The sequence below is a fragment of the Cydia fagiglandana genome, chromosome 1 (genome assembly GCF_963556715.1).
Source record: "Cydia fagiglandana chromosome 1, ilCydFagi1.1, whole genome shotgun sequence".
Lineage (NCBI taxonomy): Eukaryota > Metazoa > Arthropoda > Insecta > Lepidoptera > Tortricidae > Cydia > Cydia fagiglandana.
In genome coordinates this window covers 26,981,943-26,998,119 of record NC_085932.1, presented here as the reverse complement: position 1 = coordinate 26,998,119, position 16,177 = coordinate 26,981,943, and the positions used below count along the sequence as shown (strand labels likewise).

The following is a 16,177-nucleotide window of genomic DNA, read 5'->3' as shown; positions in this document are numbered from 1 at the left end:
TAGTGCGAAATGATAGTTGATAAAATATTGAATGTTTTCCTGGAAAAAAAAATAGAGCATTAGGCTAGTCAACACAATTTTTCTAATGAACTTTTATCATATGACAATAATGAGAATAATCATCACTTGTATAAATAGGTAATAACTATGAGCCGAGTTAAGAAATACAGGATACATTTGGATATTCTAAATTAACTTCTGAATCTACAGTGAAAACGTTAGGCGTTTCAACTAAATACTTATTTACATATAAAGTACCCTCTTAACATGAATGTTTCACCTTCACCTCCACTTTCGTTACGTTACACGCCTCTTCCTACAAAGATCAAGACACTACCATCCCAGCCGCTGCATATTAGTTTAACAACATTATTGACTCAACTCACAAAGTCAACATACGTGTTACTTACACAAGGTCTCTCGTCCTCCTCTGGTTAGTACTGTTAGCAAAGGACGGGGATAGCTGTAGGAGTTGGCAGTAGGATCTTCGGAAGTGTTCTGAGTCATTAGAAAGATTACTGTTTGTTATCTAAATGATACTGTAGTGTTAGATTTTCTCACGATGTTGTTACTTGTCGATTTTGAAGTCCGTTTTCTGTATGGAAGTACAGTAAATTTCAAAATTTATTTAGGTACCAATCATAGGTATATGTTTTACTCACACATAAATAAGTTAAACATTGAATGACTTTAAAAGTTACACAAACGGGTCTACCGCGATATAATTTCATTGTTTTTACCTTTAATCAACATTTTACATTTTTTGCATTTGCATTTTACATTTTAGTTGCTGGTGCAACTCAGCTGAAACGTCGGAATTAAAGGTAAAAACAATGAAATTATATCGCGGTAGACCCGTTTGTGTAATAAAATATGTGTACAAAACGCGAGAGTATAAAGTGTGACTTTAAAAGTTGTCAAAATGGAGACTAGAAGGGAAGATAATGAGTGACAATAAATAAGTGTGTTCCAAAACTACTTACACCGCTTTCATTTTGTAGAACTAATTTACCTAGTGTAAATTAGTAACCTGTACGAAGTACTGCAATAAATGTTCTACAAAACATTCAATTTGAATAAGAGAATAATATTGCCTGGTAAGATAAAAGTTATTGTGTTTGTTAGAAACAAAAGATTCCAAATACTTATCGGTTCACATAATAGCCCCATTCCCTTATCTACACAAAAGGCATAATTAAGTATCAAGATAGAACTTCGAACCGCCAATATTGAAGCTAATGTATGTGACAATACCCCTTCAGATAATGGCCAATTCCTGATAGCAAACTTCATAATAAATGGCCAACTGATGGTATCAAAACAAACATTATGGCTCCCCTACACGATGGGCCAACGCCGGCCATTCCAAGGGACGCAGCCATGCGGTAGAATGAGATAGCAATATCACTTGCTCCCTCTAACGCATAAATGCGTCCCTTGGAGTGGCCAGCGTTGGCCCATCGTGTAGGAGCCCTTACACTGATTGTTAGATCAAGTTGTATCAATAAAAGTTATCTCAATCGAGATTTCAATGAATAGACTCCAACAACCATGGGATACCGAATCAGGGAATCAATTGTTGGGATTGGGTATGCGGGTAACCTGTCAATGTAAATAAATGGCACAGGATATAATTGTCATTGTTATTTGTTTGGAAGGATAGTAACGATGTACGATGGATGTACTACGAGTAATAATGGTTAAGGCTAATAAACTGTAGGGAGAAAAACAAAACTATTTGAACGGATTAATATCGCGTGTTCAAGCTATACTTACCCATATTAGTTTTCCATCGTTTTTAAGGCCTAGGTAGTACTTACTTGATTAAAGAAAATGTTGACTTTGACTTAGTTCGTCTTTTTGAATTCATACTAATGAAATACATCAACAATTATTTTTTTATAATTTTAGGCGCACTCTAGCATTATAGGCGCTTATCCCAAAGATCTGTATTCAAGTAATTATCTGGCACCTATCATTTTAAGTACCTAAGTGCTTGTTAAAAGCTCATATCTATCTAGCATCAGTATGCCCATTACTGTTGGTTATCTAAATTGATACAGTAGGGTTTGATTTTCCCCCGTTTCAGTTACTTGTCGATTTTGAAGTTTTAGAACGAAATAACAAGTATGGACCGATCATATCTGCAGTAATTTGTAAGAAAACCAACTATCGCCTCAAAGGGATAAGTTCGCCTTTGTACTTCTTGCTAATTGTATGTTATTTTTAATATGTCTTTTTGTACAATAAAGAGTTTACTACTACTACTACTACTTCTATCGCACTTGATGGTATAGTACGGCTCTTCTCAGGTGAATTTTTCGCTTCGAACCTTAATCTTTCAAACAAAGGCCATTAATTGTCTCTATTATCGCAAAGCCGCTAGCTACCGAGTTAGCACGTGCCAGTACAAAATCATATTGAAAAAAACAACCGGTATCGTCATAGTATTAAGGTTCAAATTTAATGTCACTGATATTCTAGATATTACGTTTTGGTAGTGTAGGTAGGTGGTGTATACGACTGGAAATACAATGCAAGCAATCTTACTGCACAGAATTTTTACGAACGAGTACAAAATTTAGTGAAAAATTATCTGACACTAACTTATTTGTAGAGCCTTATAAGCGCGTTAATATAATATCTATTTTTCCGCTCATATTTAGGTGACTGCACCTACTAAGTGCATCTACATTCTACAGTAGGTATCGCACTGCCTTGTAATTATAAACGGTTTTTCGGTCGATCTTTTAAAGCTGCCTATATATAACATAAGATATAGCGCTGATCCTACTTGCCATTACACGAAATTATTTTAAGAGATCCGGAAACTTGCCGAGATGCCTACACGTTACACTTAATTATAAAACGGGACAGCTCGGGGAAAGAGCTAACGGAATGTACTAAAAATACCGAAATGACGATGTTGATGTCATTTAAAAAGAACATTTTTGGTGACTGAGATGAACAGAACAGACTACGAAATTTATGGATGCTGTTAATTTTCGTACAAGAATAGTTTTGGATAATTTAAATCAACAAGAGATTGAGCTGTCACCTAAGCCGAGATGTTGTATGTACTATTTAATTTGTAAGAAGCTGTCATTGATGTAAGAAATGGAAGTCAGGGTTAATCCTTAATATTTAAAAAAAGGAACAGTAAGAAGCATAATGTTATTTAATATTTAGGTACTGCATTTGCTTTGCAACTTTTATAATTATAGAGTTGTATAAAATGCCTTTGTATTACTTGTTGGTAGAGTCCGTCTAAGCTAATTATGCACTGACTGACATCAACAATAAAGCGTGATATGGCCACTATTAAACGTTAAACGTCATATTTTCACAGAAATTTGACGTTCCCGGTGGTTAAGGTTGACGATGACGAAATATAAAGTGAGCCGATCTTTCGAACAAGTTTGAACACTGAACAATTAAAATCGAATATTTCCGTAACTAAAGTGTGGACACGAAAAAATTTGGTCGTACATATTTTTTTGTAATTTCCTCAATAAAACGAAATTTAATGTAACTTTTTTTTTACTAATAATACATGTCAGAGGCTATAAAAATACAATACAAAAGTTACTCAAGTTTATGCGTGTGTATGACATTACGTACTTTAGACTTCACCTTCGTCATCATTCGCTGAACAACATAATCAGAAACTTCTTTACTAGCTTTTTGCCACTTCGCCTTAAAAGTTTTAACGTCTTTACAATCCGTTTTATACTTTTTTAGATTTTTTTTCACTATGGCCCAATATTTCTCAATGGGCCTCAGTTCTGGGCAATTGGGGGGATTTGCTTGTTTTGGTACTACGGTTACGTTATTATTTCTGTACCACTCCATGACAACCGCACTGTAATGGCATGTCGCCAAATCCGGCCAAAACAGTACAGAACCCGTATGTTGTTGGATGAAAGGCAGCAATCTCTTTTGCAGACACTCCTTCTTGTAAACTTCTCCATTGATTGTCCCAGAAGCCACGAAAGCTTTGCTCCTCTTACCGCAGGAGCATATCGCTTGCCAAATCATGTGACGTTTTGGGAATTTTGATAATTTAATTTTTTTATATTCATCAGGAATAGTTGCCTTATTTTTTGCCACATAAAACTGTTGCCCAGGTAACTGATTAAAATCAGCCTTGACGTATGTTTCGTCATCCATGACTAGGCAATCATATTTTGTCAGAAACTGGTCGTACAATTTTCTACAGCGTGATTTAACAGAATTTTCTTGTTTTTCTGACCTATTAGGTCTGACTACAGCTTTATAAGTCTTTAAACCTTCGTAACGTTTAATTTTCTGCACATACGATTTGGACACTTTCAACTTTTTTGCAACATCTCGGATAGATATGCCCGGATTTCTCGTAAAACACTCGACTACCTTCTTTGCCTTTTTTTTGTCCACAGGTCCACTTTTTCTACCGCTTCCTTGCTTCCGTTCCACAGTCAAGTCCTTTTTGAACTTAGAAAGTACCGATTGTACCGTCGATTTATTGATTTTCAGACACTTAGCAATGTCGTTTTGTGAAATGCCTAGATTTTCTTGAAACATGTTCACGATTTTTTTTCGTATTGCAAGTTCTTTGGACGGCATTCTTTTAATTACATCATATATTATAAAAATACCGAAACAGATTGATAGAATCGAGTATTGACAGTAAGGTTTGACATAATTTTTTTTGTTTTTAAAACAAATGAACGCCGACAGATCGCATTCAAACCGACCAGATTTTTTCATGTCCACACTTTACTTTACTGTCTTTTGCCAAGTCTGTGCAGAAGTTGTTTTACTTATCGGACTTTTTTAAATACTTAAGTATGTTACAATGTTTCACGACGCTTAGCTTTTAGATGTAGAGGCACAATATGTTAAGGTGTTAAACAAAAACAAATCGGCGCAAACCATACAACATGACAATTAAAGCCCACGCTCGACACCTTCCTAATGACAAAATAAAACGTGATTTATTGTACCGTCAAAATGAAGATCTATACAACCAGACTTAAGAACGCCTACGCCTACGCGAACCAGTGAAGAAGAACCTCTAGTAAAGTAGTCGCCGAACTAACTCACAATTGTAGTTATCATGTCATCTCTTTTCAATTTGCTGGGTTTTAATTTAACAAGTGTGAAAGAGGTAGTCTCACTTGACTTCAGTCGACAATTAGCTTTGCGGTTAGTATACCTTTACTCTTTGTTTGTATTAAAATGGACAGAGAAGGTCATGTTTGTTTGGTTTTTTAGCTGAATCAGAGGACCAGCAAAAAACGTGTAATGAACCGTGGTCTCATACGGGTCGCTTGGCTTTACAGATAGCAGAATAGAAAAGGCTGAGAGATAAAATACCTATATTTCGTTACACGATAAAGTTGGATGTAAATAGATTTTAGATAAATTTTCTATTTTTTAGCCATCGTACGATTTACGGACGCTTTAAGTCAGCGTATCTAATAGATACTTAAATGCACTTAAACAAATGAATACCTTCATATTTCTTTAAGTCGGTTGAATAGTGTTGCCTCACCTGTACATCTTAAACTTATTTACTAAAAATACCTACCATAATAGCGAATCATACCCAAAAGTGGCATATAATAGCATGTCAATAATAGGTACAAGTTAAATGATTTTTTATCTGTCACCAATAGTGTCACGACTACAATAGTACGTGATCTTGTAAAAATCGGTCACTCGTCATACCTACGTAATCATCGATACACTGTGACTAACCCGGTAATCATGGTGTAACTAATAAAATAACCCGCCGTTCTGAACGGATTCCGTATGGTATGATACAGAATAGCATAGCATAATATCACGTTGGAATTGGTATAAGTAGAGTATGAAGAAACAAGTAGCTTTGTAAGTAGGTATATCGAGTAAATAGGATTACTATATATAAAGTATCTACTAGGTAGGTAAATAAAGAGTTCTTGCTCTTTTGGCAGTTAAAAAGCTTGATACATTCTGTGAAATATAATTTTTAAGAAAAAAAAAACCGACTTCCATGGGGGCCGATGAAAGATTACTGTAGATCTTACACTATGTAGAAAAGGAGGTAAAACCACCCACTTTTCTACTAGCATTTCGCTTCTGTATAATGGCTCCTCTACAGGATGGGCCAACGCCGGCCACTCCAAGGGACGCAGCCATGCGGTAGAATGAGATAGCAATATCACTTGCTCCCTCTAACGCATAAATGCGTCCCTTGGAGTGGCCGGCGTTGACCCATCGTGAAGAGGAGCCATGAGGGTCGTAGTTCTAGCCTAACCTAACCCACTCCTCAGATAGCAGTTCGGTTCTGTGCGGATCGCAGTTCGAACCTAATCAAACCCACTTTTCAAGTAGCATTTCGTTTCTGTAAGGCTCGCAGTTCTAACCTAACCTAATCCTTGTTCGGTTCTGTGAGGATCGCAGTTCAAACCTAACCTAACCCACTTAATGGCGCCTGCCGTGCGGTGTACGGGGGTTTAAGCGGGAGGGGCGCCGCTAGTAAGATTGGCATCATCGTACTTTATACCTACATTAATTTTATGGTAGGTAATCATAGTTGTTTATTTAGTTAAGGTATCATAGTGGTTTTCTGGATCAAGGTCCGGGTCCGAGTCCGGGTCCGAGTCCGGGTCCGGGTCCGAGTCCGGGTCCGAGTCCGGGTCCGTGTCCGGGTCCGAGACCGAGTCCGAGTCCGGGTCCGAGTCCGGTTCCGAGTCCGAGTCCGAATCCGGGTCCGAGTCCAGGTCCGGGTCCAAACTGGATCCGGGTCCGAACCGGATCCGGGTATGAGTCCGCGTCCGGGTCCCAGTCCAAGTCAAAATCGAAATTCGTAATCACCAAACGTGTACCATGCGTCATTGAAGAGTTCTGTTCTGGTCATCATCAGCAGTTCCACTTCATCAAATGCGACAGTTTTTAATGTAAATGCTTGATTTTATGATGAAAATACAAAAAAATCTATACGTATGCCTTTAATATTTGAGGAGTTCCCTCGATTCCTTATGGATCCCATCATCAGAACTCGAGCTTGACAAAAATGTGGCTTAAAAACTTAACTTGCTTAACGAACATAACGAAAAGGAAAAATCGCCAAACGTGAACTATGCGTCGTTTAAGAGTTCTGTTCTGATCATCATCAGCAGTTTCACTTCATCAAATGCAACAGTTTTTAATGAAAATGCTTGATTTTCTAATGTAAATACAAAAATCTCTATACGCATGCCTTTAAGATTTGAGGAGTTCCCTTGATTCCTCATGGATCCCATCATCAGAACTCGAGCTTGACAAAAATGTGGCTTAAAAACTTAACTTGCTTAACAAACATAACGACGAGGACAAATCGCCAACCGTGAACTATGCGTCGTTAAAGAGTTCCGTTCTGATCATCATCAGCAGTTCCACTTCATCAAATGTCACTTTTTTGGGTGTATATGCTTGATTTGTTGATAAAAACCCAAAAATCACTATATGTATGCCTTTAAGATTTGAGGAGTTCCCTCGATTCCTCATGGATACCATCATCAGAACTGGGTTTTGACAAAAACGGGACCAATCTGTATGCATATACATTCAATCAAAAAAAGAATTTTTAAAATCGATCTAGTAATGACGGAGATATGAAGTAACAAACATAAAAAATAAAAATAAAAAAAAATATAAAAAAAAACATACAACCGAATTGATAACCTCCTTCTTTTAGATTTGGAAGTCGGTTAAAAATTGAATCCTATATAACAAGCTCAAATTGGTACTCGACACACCGAGATTTTGCCTGTAAAGACACCAGAAGGGTATTATGTAATCATATGTATAACCCTATTTAAACAATCATATGATTTGGTGTAGTAATTAATGGTCACGATACGGTACCTAATAGACATCAACAAAGTTTAGATAACTAGAGTGTAAATCATTATTCATAGACCGATTGAACCGAAATGTCAAGAGAAACTCTTCTGAGTATTTCCCGGTCATCGCCTACTCAATTAGAATAATAATAATATCTTACCTAACACAAATTGGCAACGACCACAACGCGCAGCCCAAGTTAGTCACAGTTGTCCTTGGATGTGTCGTTATCATAAAAAAAAAAAACATTTAAAAAAAAACAAAAAAAAACATGCTAAGTGAGTTTTTGCACGGTACTTTATGGCTTGACTTGATGACCATGTTTTTCCATGATTTGTAGCCATAAATATAGCAATATCGCTACCTAAATAACTTTTTCAGCTGGGTACTTAATTGATGCATCGTTTTTTGAACCTTCAAGAGAATTTCACACATATTTTAGGTACCTATATATATAGTATGTACCTACACCAACATATTGTTTCGTGTAAACATATAGCAAAGAACATCTGCGAATAAGCAAATCTCCTTAAAAGCGTGTGAACATAACAATAAAGCAAAGTGTAGACGGACAGAATAATGTTTATCCAGATCAATCGGGGAGAAACACCCTTTCTGTGTAATGCTGTTTGAGTTCAGTGAACTTAGAACAGTACTCAAATGCAAAAATTTTACGTACTTATAGGAACACTTTAATATACGAACTGCAAGTGCGAAATTAATGTTTGTGTTGACATAATTTTATATTCAGTATTAATCTTGCAGCAAAAGGATGTACGTCATGTACGTTTATGCTTTGTGGCATGATTAATAACTGTAATAACTAATAAGATATTACCCTACCCTAGTATTGATAAATGTATTAAGTATATTTAAGTTAAGATTTAGTAAGTTAGGATAGGAGCCAGAGACATGTATGTACTTGAGTATGTGTGTCGTTCTTGTGTGTGCTGCATGGAACTGACGAAATATAGAGTACCCATTAGGACTTTGGAAATTATCTTTGACGTACCGTACCTATCTTGTACCCAATACCCGTTCACTGACAAACCATCATTAAGGAATCCTTTATTATAAGCTTGCATGTTTAACTGTTCCTTTGTTATTGTCAACTTGTTCCTATTCAACATTGTTAAAGCAAAGATTAAACGATTTCGCCACCAGCCTCTGAAACTGGAGCATTTCTAAACGAACAATTAGCGAAAACTACATTTCGTCACATGAATGGCCAGAACCGGACGGAGCACTTGACAACAATCAGGTTGTTGGATTTCAAACTTTATTCCTTAGAAAATAATGGCTTGTGTGAGTGCATTAAAGGGTTGCAATAACTAAACAATCGAGAATCGTACGCAGAGTCAATGGTCGATGATTCATCGTACCGGTCGTGTATTCTCAATGGTAACACGAGTGTGGGGCAGTTTGGGTTATCGGATCGACCACTTTAACTCGACTTCCAGATCCAGAACTACTACGAGAATACACTTATACTGCTTGTCTTGAGGTTCTGACTCGGCCGTGCTTGATAAGCGATTGGAATGAAACTCGGTCGGTGTATGTAAGACTGAAATACACTCGCGTGCTCCTTGTAAGTGCGCGAAGGTAATTTTGTCACGTTTTTACGATTTGTCAACAAAAATAAACAACGTAAAGATGCTACGGTCGGTATTTGCTGCCCTGCTCCAATGAGATAAGTAATATATGTATAAACTAAACTGTAAAAAATGATATAAAATCGAGTATCTGTACACGAAATTATTTACGAACCACTTTACACTGTACTAAACACATATGTATGTATACGATATGAATGATCTGCTTAGCACTGCATTGGATATGGTATTATTATTTACAAGGTCAATCAGTATAAGAAAAGAACCAAATTTCATCCTTGGCATTTTCCTAATAAGGCCTCTTATATTAAACGCCCCCATAACGTCTATCAACTCGCTCTCATCAAATCAAACAACAATACTCAACCAATCTCCATACTATACTTAGACCCTTATCATAATAAGTTGAGAGATTTATTTAAAGTAGTTTTCCTTACACTGGCTATGGTTAATTAAGTTTGATAAGGTTCTACATGATTAAATCGTGATGGTCGGCATGGACCACACAAAGTGTATAAAGCTATTGAATTGATCAAAATGTAGATCAATTATTATCTACGACTACGTCGATGATCATTAAGTAATTTTGGAGATGGAGGAGCTTCTTTAGATTAAGGAATATTATGTTCTCTGTGTGTTATCGTCTTTACCTCTAGACATTATTATACATACCTACCTACATATGATAAAAGTCGATCAGATATTAGGAACATACTCAATTAAGTTGAACCTGTTAGATTATACTTATTCTAAATATAATAAATAAGTATGGTAAATACGCAGTACGTTAGATTAGTGTGTATTACGAGTTCATACATTTTCTATGTATGAATTCACAAAACACTAATCAATGTGAAAGCCAACACTTACCCGTATAGACCTCACATATTTATTTTCCCCATTCCTGAATGATAATTGATAACTAACTATCTACAATCATCTAGATTATGTGCCGGTCCGAGAGTGCTTAAAAATTTTATTAAGCTCTACAGTGTTCTGGAAATTTAAAGGCTAACATATCTTACTTATTTAGGTATGTACTACATAGTTATTGTGAAAACAAACGCATACAGGCGCCAGCAAACATAACATTTGGCAACTACACCGTACCTACTCTACGCCATAATCCTTGTACTGTACATCAGCTTTATGACTGTTATGAGTATGGACCCTTTGGCACCGCCTACGCGTTTTCGGACCCCACACAAGGCTGCCCATTGTCTGGGCCTGGACATGTGCCCTTGGGTGTAGTTCTCGGAAAACAGGAATGTGGGATGTGGGTTAGCGACAAAACACTTGAAGAACGATGTTTGACATTCGCTATTTAAAAACGAAGAAAATACAAAAGGGATTTAGGGGAAGTAAATGGTTTTTGATGGCCTAATTCCAATAAATGTCAGAAGGGGTATCAAATCTAATACTTACTATGGACTAAAATTGAAAGTGAAACATCTGTCAAGCGTTCTTAATATGTTTTTACTTAAAAAAAATATAGGTGATGACATTGTAAGATAAAAGATATGATTTATTGTTATATCAGTTGTAGTTTATAGTAGTTACCCAAGTACTAGCTAACCAAAAATAACAAAGTCACCCTGTGCGAAATTACCTAGTATTTATATTTAACCTAACCAGTTGTATTTTAATCCCACATGATTGTGTATGAGTACATTATTTATGTAATCTGCTTTTATCACATTTACGTACCTATTCCTCGCTATTGATTATCTACACTCTACAGCGATGAATGTAATGTATACAGATCGTAATTCGTATCATACTTGGCCCACCCGTGTGCCTACTCTTGAAACAAGTGAAGTGTTAAAAAGTATTGTAAACAAACAGGTAAAATGGGATAGCCCTTGGCCCTCACCCGTTAAGGGTTGTCCGTCTAGACTGCTCCTAAAATAGCCATTCAAACCTTTCATCGCCACAAAAGGAAGTTACGGACGATTACTGCTTTAAATGCGATGTGTCAACTATTCAAAATAGACGCCGTAGACTACACTGCATACGAATAGGACACACTGAATAGTTTAAGCTTCGAATTACTAGAGAAAAATCGTCATTATATCAAGCACGGTATGAGCTACATTGCTTTGGATAGTTTGAGGAATTCACTATTTTGTAACTTAAAATAAGTTGTTATAGCATACGCAGAAAGTACCTACGCGACAGGATACATGGATACATAATCAACTCATGGCTAATTACAATTTAAAGTACTTACCGATACAGGGAAGAGAATATCTTGACTAAGAGACTTTGCAGGTAGTGGTTAAAAAATGTTATTAAAAATATGGACGACATTAAAATTGGGGAGAAATGTAAGTACAGTCAAGTCTAACGCTATTCCTACATCATGCAGTTAACAGGAAAAAAATAGTTTCCGTAAAAAGGACAATAATTAAAGACCAAAGGAAGAAAGGCTTCCAAAATACGCTTGTATTTTGGAAGGGGCTTCCCTTTAACAGCTTTATTTAAATCTACCAAAATACTTAAGTGTTTTTAAGACTCATCTCTACCAACCTAACATTAAGAATATCAATAAAATCTCTGCCACAAAGTAACCGCCGTCGCTACTTATGTTTTATACCCACTTCCATACATTGTCGACGTAGCGCCATAGACCATCATTTACTAGTAAAAAAGTAAAAAGTTCATTCATAATCACATTAGCGTCGGTCCCTTTGTGCGTCACGGGGCCCGTGGGCCCGAGGAATGTGCATTCCTTCACGATCGGTTTTTTAACACATACGAACCCTTTAGGACTTTCCTCGGGATCAGGTAGCGGGTAGCTTATTTCTTGCGATTAAATTGATATTGGGTTGGTAATGTTGAGCTATTCTACAAACGAACATTATAGAATACTGGTGACCGATAAGAATCATTTTGTCACCTATCAGGCTATCATAAAGATCAGCCGGCCTAGCCAAGGTTACAATCGCTATCGCTTCGACAACGAAAAGCATTATGTCTCTCTATCACTCTTCCATATTTGCGTGACAGTGACAGTTGCGTTTCGATCGCTACGGAGCGTAAGCGATTGGCATCTTGGCTACGCGGCCTGAGATACTGATGCAGAACACAAATTCGTTTATTATAAATATCGATAACTTAATTGGAGGACACAATTTACAAGGTTCACGATAAATAATGTCTATAGTTTATGAAAAGGGTGTTAAGGAGCCCAATGATTAACAGTCCGCCGGACGGTATCGGCCTATCAGTTAGAACAAAAGTTTTCCGAACAACTGACAGGGCGATACCGTCCGGCGGACTGTTAATCAGTGGGCCCCTTTACATAAAAATACGGTACTGTATTGTGTATTCTCCTAACGGTCTTCCTAGTTTAACGTTTCATTTTACTGCAAAAAGACACGTTTATGTATCTAGTTGCAGACTTTAGTTGGTCCTGGGCCAAAACGCAATAGTTGTTACAGGCAATATTTTATACCAAATACAAAATACTCAAAACACGTACGAAGTGTCAACACACTCAACACACGGCACACAACACAAGCTGTTTAATGCTTCTTATTGCCATTCAAATCCGGCTACCAACTGTAAAAAACGTAGCAATGAAAAGAGTCTTGTATTGAATAAATGTATTAGGTATATCATCATAATAATTATGTAGAATCTAACGTGTCTTGCCATATTTTTTTAAATTCTTACTCGCCTCCGTTTTGGGAACTCCTATCGATATTTTTTTTGCTTCCCTAAATATTTTGATAACTGATTTATAAGCACTTGCTCACCTAATTAAATAATATTTTATCTTATCTTCTTTGTATCTAATTGCCGCTAGACGCACCTTTTGTAGCTCATATCTTTTTTCGTCGTGTTTACAATCCAAACAAAATTGAGGTTAATACTTTTACAGAAGCGCTTACCTCCGAACGTGACTGTAAAAATTGTAAAAAAAAAAAAAAAAAAAAATGTACGACCAAGGTGATAAATATGCAAAATGAGTGAAAGTGTCCGGTTATACCAACATAAGTGACAAAACCAAAATAAACATTGACGAAAAAAAAACTTAAAAATAAGTGGCCAGTGTTTCCCGCCGAATATCCAGAGACATTTTTGTCTCGTCTAAAATGCCGGCGGTCATGGATGTTGAGCCATTCAGCCAGCCAGAGTGGAGCGACTCCACGGACTCTGAGCCCGGGCCGTTGCCTCAGCTGGGGTATTTCGTGCCAGTGCGATGCAGGTGCGACCGAGCGTCCAGCCACGTGTGTAGGAGAAGAAGAAGGTAAATAGATATATAGAATGATTGATTATATGTAAGAAAAAAAAACAAATCTATAAATACCAAAGGTAATATAGTCACTTCCCAATATGTAGGTACAACCAAAGAGTAGGTAAAGTAAGTGCTGGAGACAGCGTTGTTGGCGGTCTAGAACTAGAATCTAGATAAGAAATGTACTTACTTACCTGCCTAACTACAGTATGTATAGTATGTACTATAAGACTATAATATACAGGGTGATCAATCCAAATGGGTCAGTATGGAGAAGTCGGAAACTATGAGAGATAGCGAAATCTGTTCTTAGGAACCATGGCTTCGATTTTAGATTTAATAATAATGGCATTCAATTTTTTTTTAAATCTATCATACATAACCGGGATTCGAACCTGGTCAATATTCTTGTTGTTTGTTTGTATGGCAACTTTTAAACGATGCGTGATAGGTGGGGGGTGCTCGACCAAATATCATAGAGGGCCCCGAGACAAAACAAACTACATTAAAAAAAATTCAAAATGGCCGACTATTTTTTAATTTTTTCAAGTTGGTCCGAGCGCGCTGAGATTTGGCATGTGGCGAGCCTGGAGGCCCAAGATTACCATGTCAAAAAATTTTTTTGGGAAAATCCATAATGGCGGCGGACACGGGCAAAGTCAAATTTCCAAGTAGGTTAAGCGAGCCCGAAGGGCGAGCTCCAGGCCGGGAGGCCGAAGGCCGACCCTGGCGGAGGGCCGAAGGCCCGGAGCCTCCACCCCGACTCCCAAAACGCGAGGCGGAGCTCCGCGTAGGGCCGAAGGCCCGAAGCGTCACACGAAAGGGGGAAGTTGGAGCTTAAACATGACCCAACAATTTTCCTATTGGGAGCCGCGTTTTGGGAGTCGGGGTGGAGGCTCCGGGCCTTCGGCCCTCCGCCGGGGTCGGTCTTCGGCCTCCCGGCCTGAAACTCGCCCTTCGGGCTCGCTTAACCTACTTGGAAATTTGACTTTGCCCGTGTCCGCCGCCATTTTGGATTTTTACAAATATTTTTTTTGACATGGTAATCTTGGGCCCCCAGGCTCACAGCATGCCAAATCTCAGCGCGCTCGAACCAACTTGAAAAAATAAAATAAAAAGTCGGCCATTTTGAATTTTTTTAATGTAGTTTGTTTTGTCTCGGGGCCCTCTATGATATTTGGTCGAGCACCCTCCACCTATCACGCATCGTTTAAAAGTTGCCATACAAACAAACAACAAGAATATTGACCAGGTTCGAATCCCGGTTATGTATGATAGATTTAAAAAAAAATTGAATGCCATTATTATTAAATCTAAAATCGAAGCCATGGTTCCTAAGAACAGATTTCGCTATCTCTTATAGTTTCTGACTTCTCCATACTGACCCATTTGGATTGATCACCCTGTATAGTATGAACATTTCTTAGTAGGAGCCTAATATATATAGTTATACCTTATAAAACCAATGAATTGATCAACCACTACGAATTTCGTTTTCATGGCTAGGGGCTTGTGCACAAATCACGCGAGATACGATGGGGGGAGCGGGGCACGAAAAAATCACGATAGATCACGTTGGGGGAGGGGGGGCGTTATAAGGAAACCTCACGTGTATTTTTCTACAGTGAACGAAACTAAGAAAAAAACCTACCACATGAGTAGATATTTTTTTCTCGGTCGGTTTTTTTCGGTTTCTACACTCTGCACTTCAAAATAGGCAGTCTATTTAACGAAAATAGAAAAATAAACAAGATTTTCTATATACAACACTATTTATCTTAAAATTAGGTCGATTAAAAAAAAATAACACGTGAGGTTGTGTGGGGGGAGGGGGTAGCCAAAAACCTGACCAAATATCGCCAAGGGGGAGGGGAGGGTCAAAAAGTAGCCGAAAACACCTCGCGTGATTTGTGCACAACCCCTAGTTTTCATGCACTTGTACCTCCTCTAATGTGTAACTCAAGTGAAGTACTTTTACTTAAATAAATAACGTGGCACCTACAATTACCACGCAAAGTTCAAGAAACTTTAAGAGTAAAGCAAAAAGAAGGGAACAACAAGTAAATCTATAATATGTATGTACTTACTTTTTGTATTAATGTGTCCCAATAAAGTACCTTGTAGTTGGAGATAGTTACCTACACGACACGATATTTCGTGACCGCTTCAGGCGTCATCAGTGTTCTAAAGGCAAACTACTATACTTTGGTAGCAGAAAACTACATGGGACCAAGGAACTTAAAGCAGTTTAAGCTTTAGATGCGGAAGACGACAATCTCCAGAACATGGACAGGATAAGTATATCACAAGACAAGTTTGTTTAACCTATGACTGTTTTTTTTTAAGTAGTTACACAGTTTGGTCGACACAGTGACCAGCGACTGCTTTTTGTGTGAAGCACCACCAAGGACGAAAGGGAAAGGAAATTTACAGAATAAGGATAGCAAAGAATAGAGAAGAGAAGGGA

At 37.6% G+C, this 16,177-nt stretch overlaps 1 protein-coding gene across 9 annotated transcripts in view; it reads left to right on the top strand.

The window, feature by feature from the left end:
- The window catches only part of LOC134668504 (tight junction protein ZO-3-like), a 132,062-nt gene that overhangs the window by 37,319 nt on the left and 78,566 nt on the right, over positions 1–16,177 (top strand). The window contains exon 1 of one of the 9 annotated variants that reach the window (XM_063525984.1): positions 13,428–13,722. The exons of the other annotated variants lie outside the window; for them this stretch is intronic. Coding sequence (XP_063382054.1) covers positions 13,568–13,722 — 155 coding nt within the window. The 5' untranslated portion in view covers positions 13,428–13,567. Of the gene's footprint in view, positions 1–13,427; positions 13,723–16,177 lie in introns of those variants that run through there. 9 annotated transcript variants of the gene reach the window in all.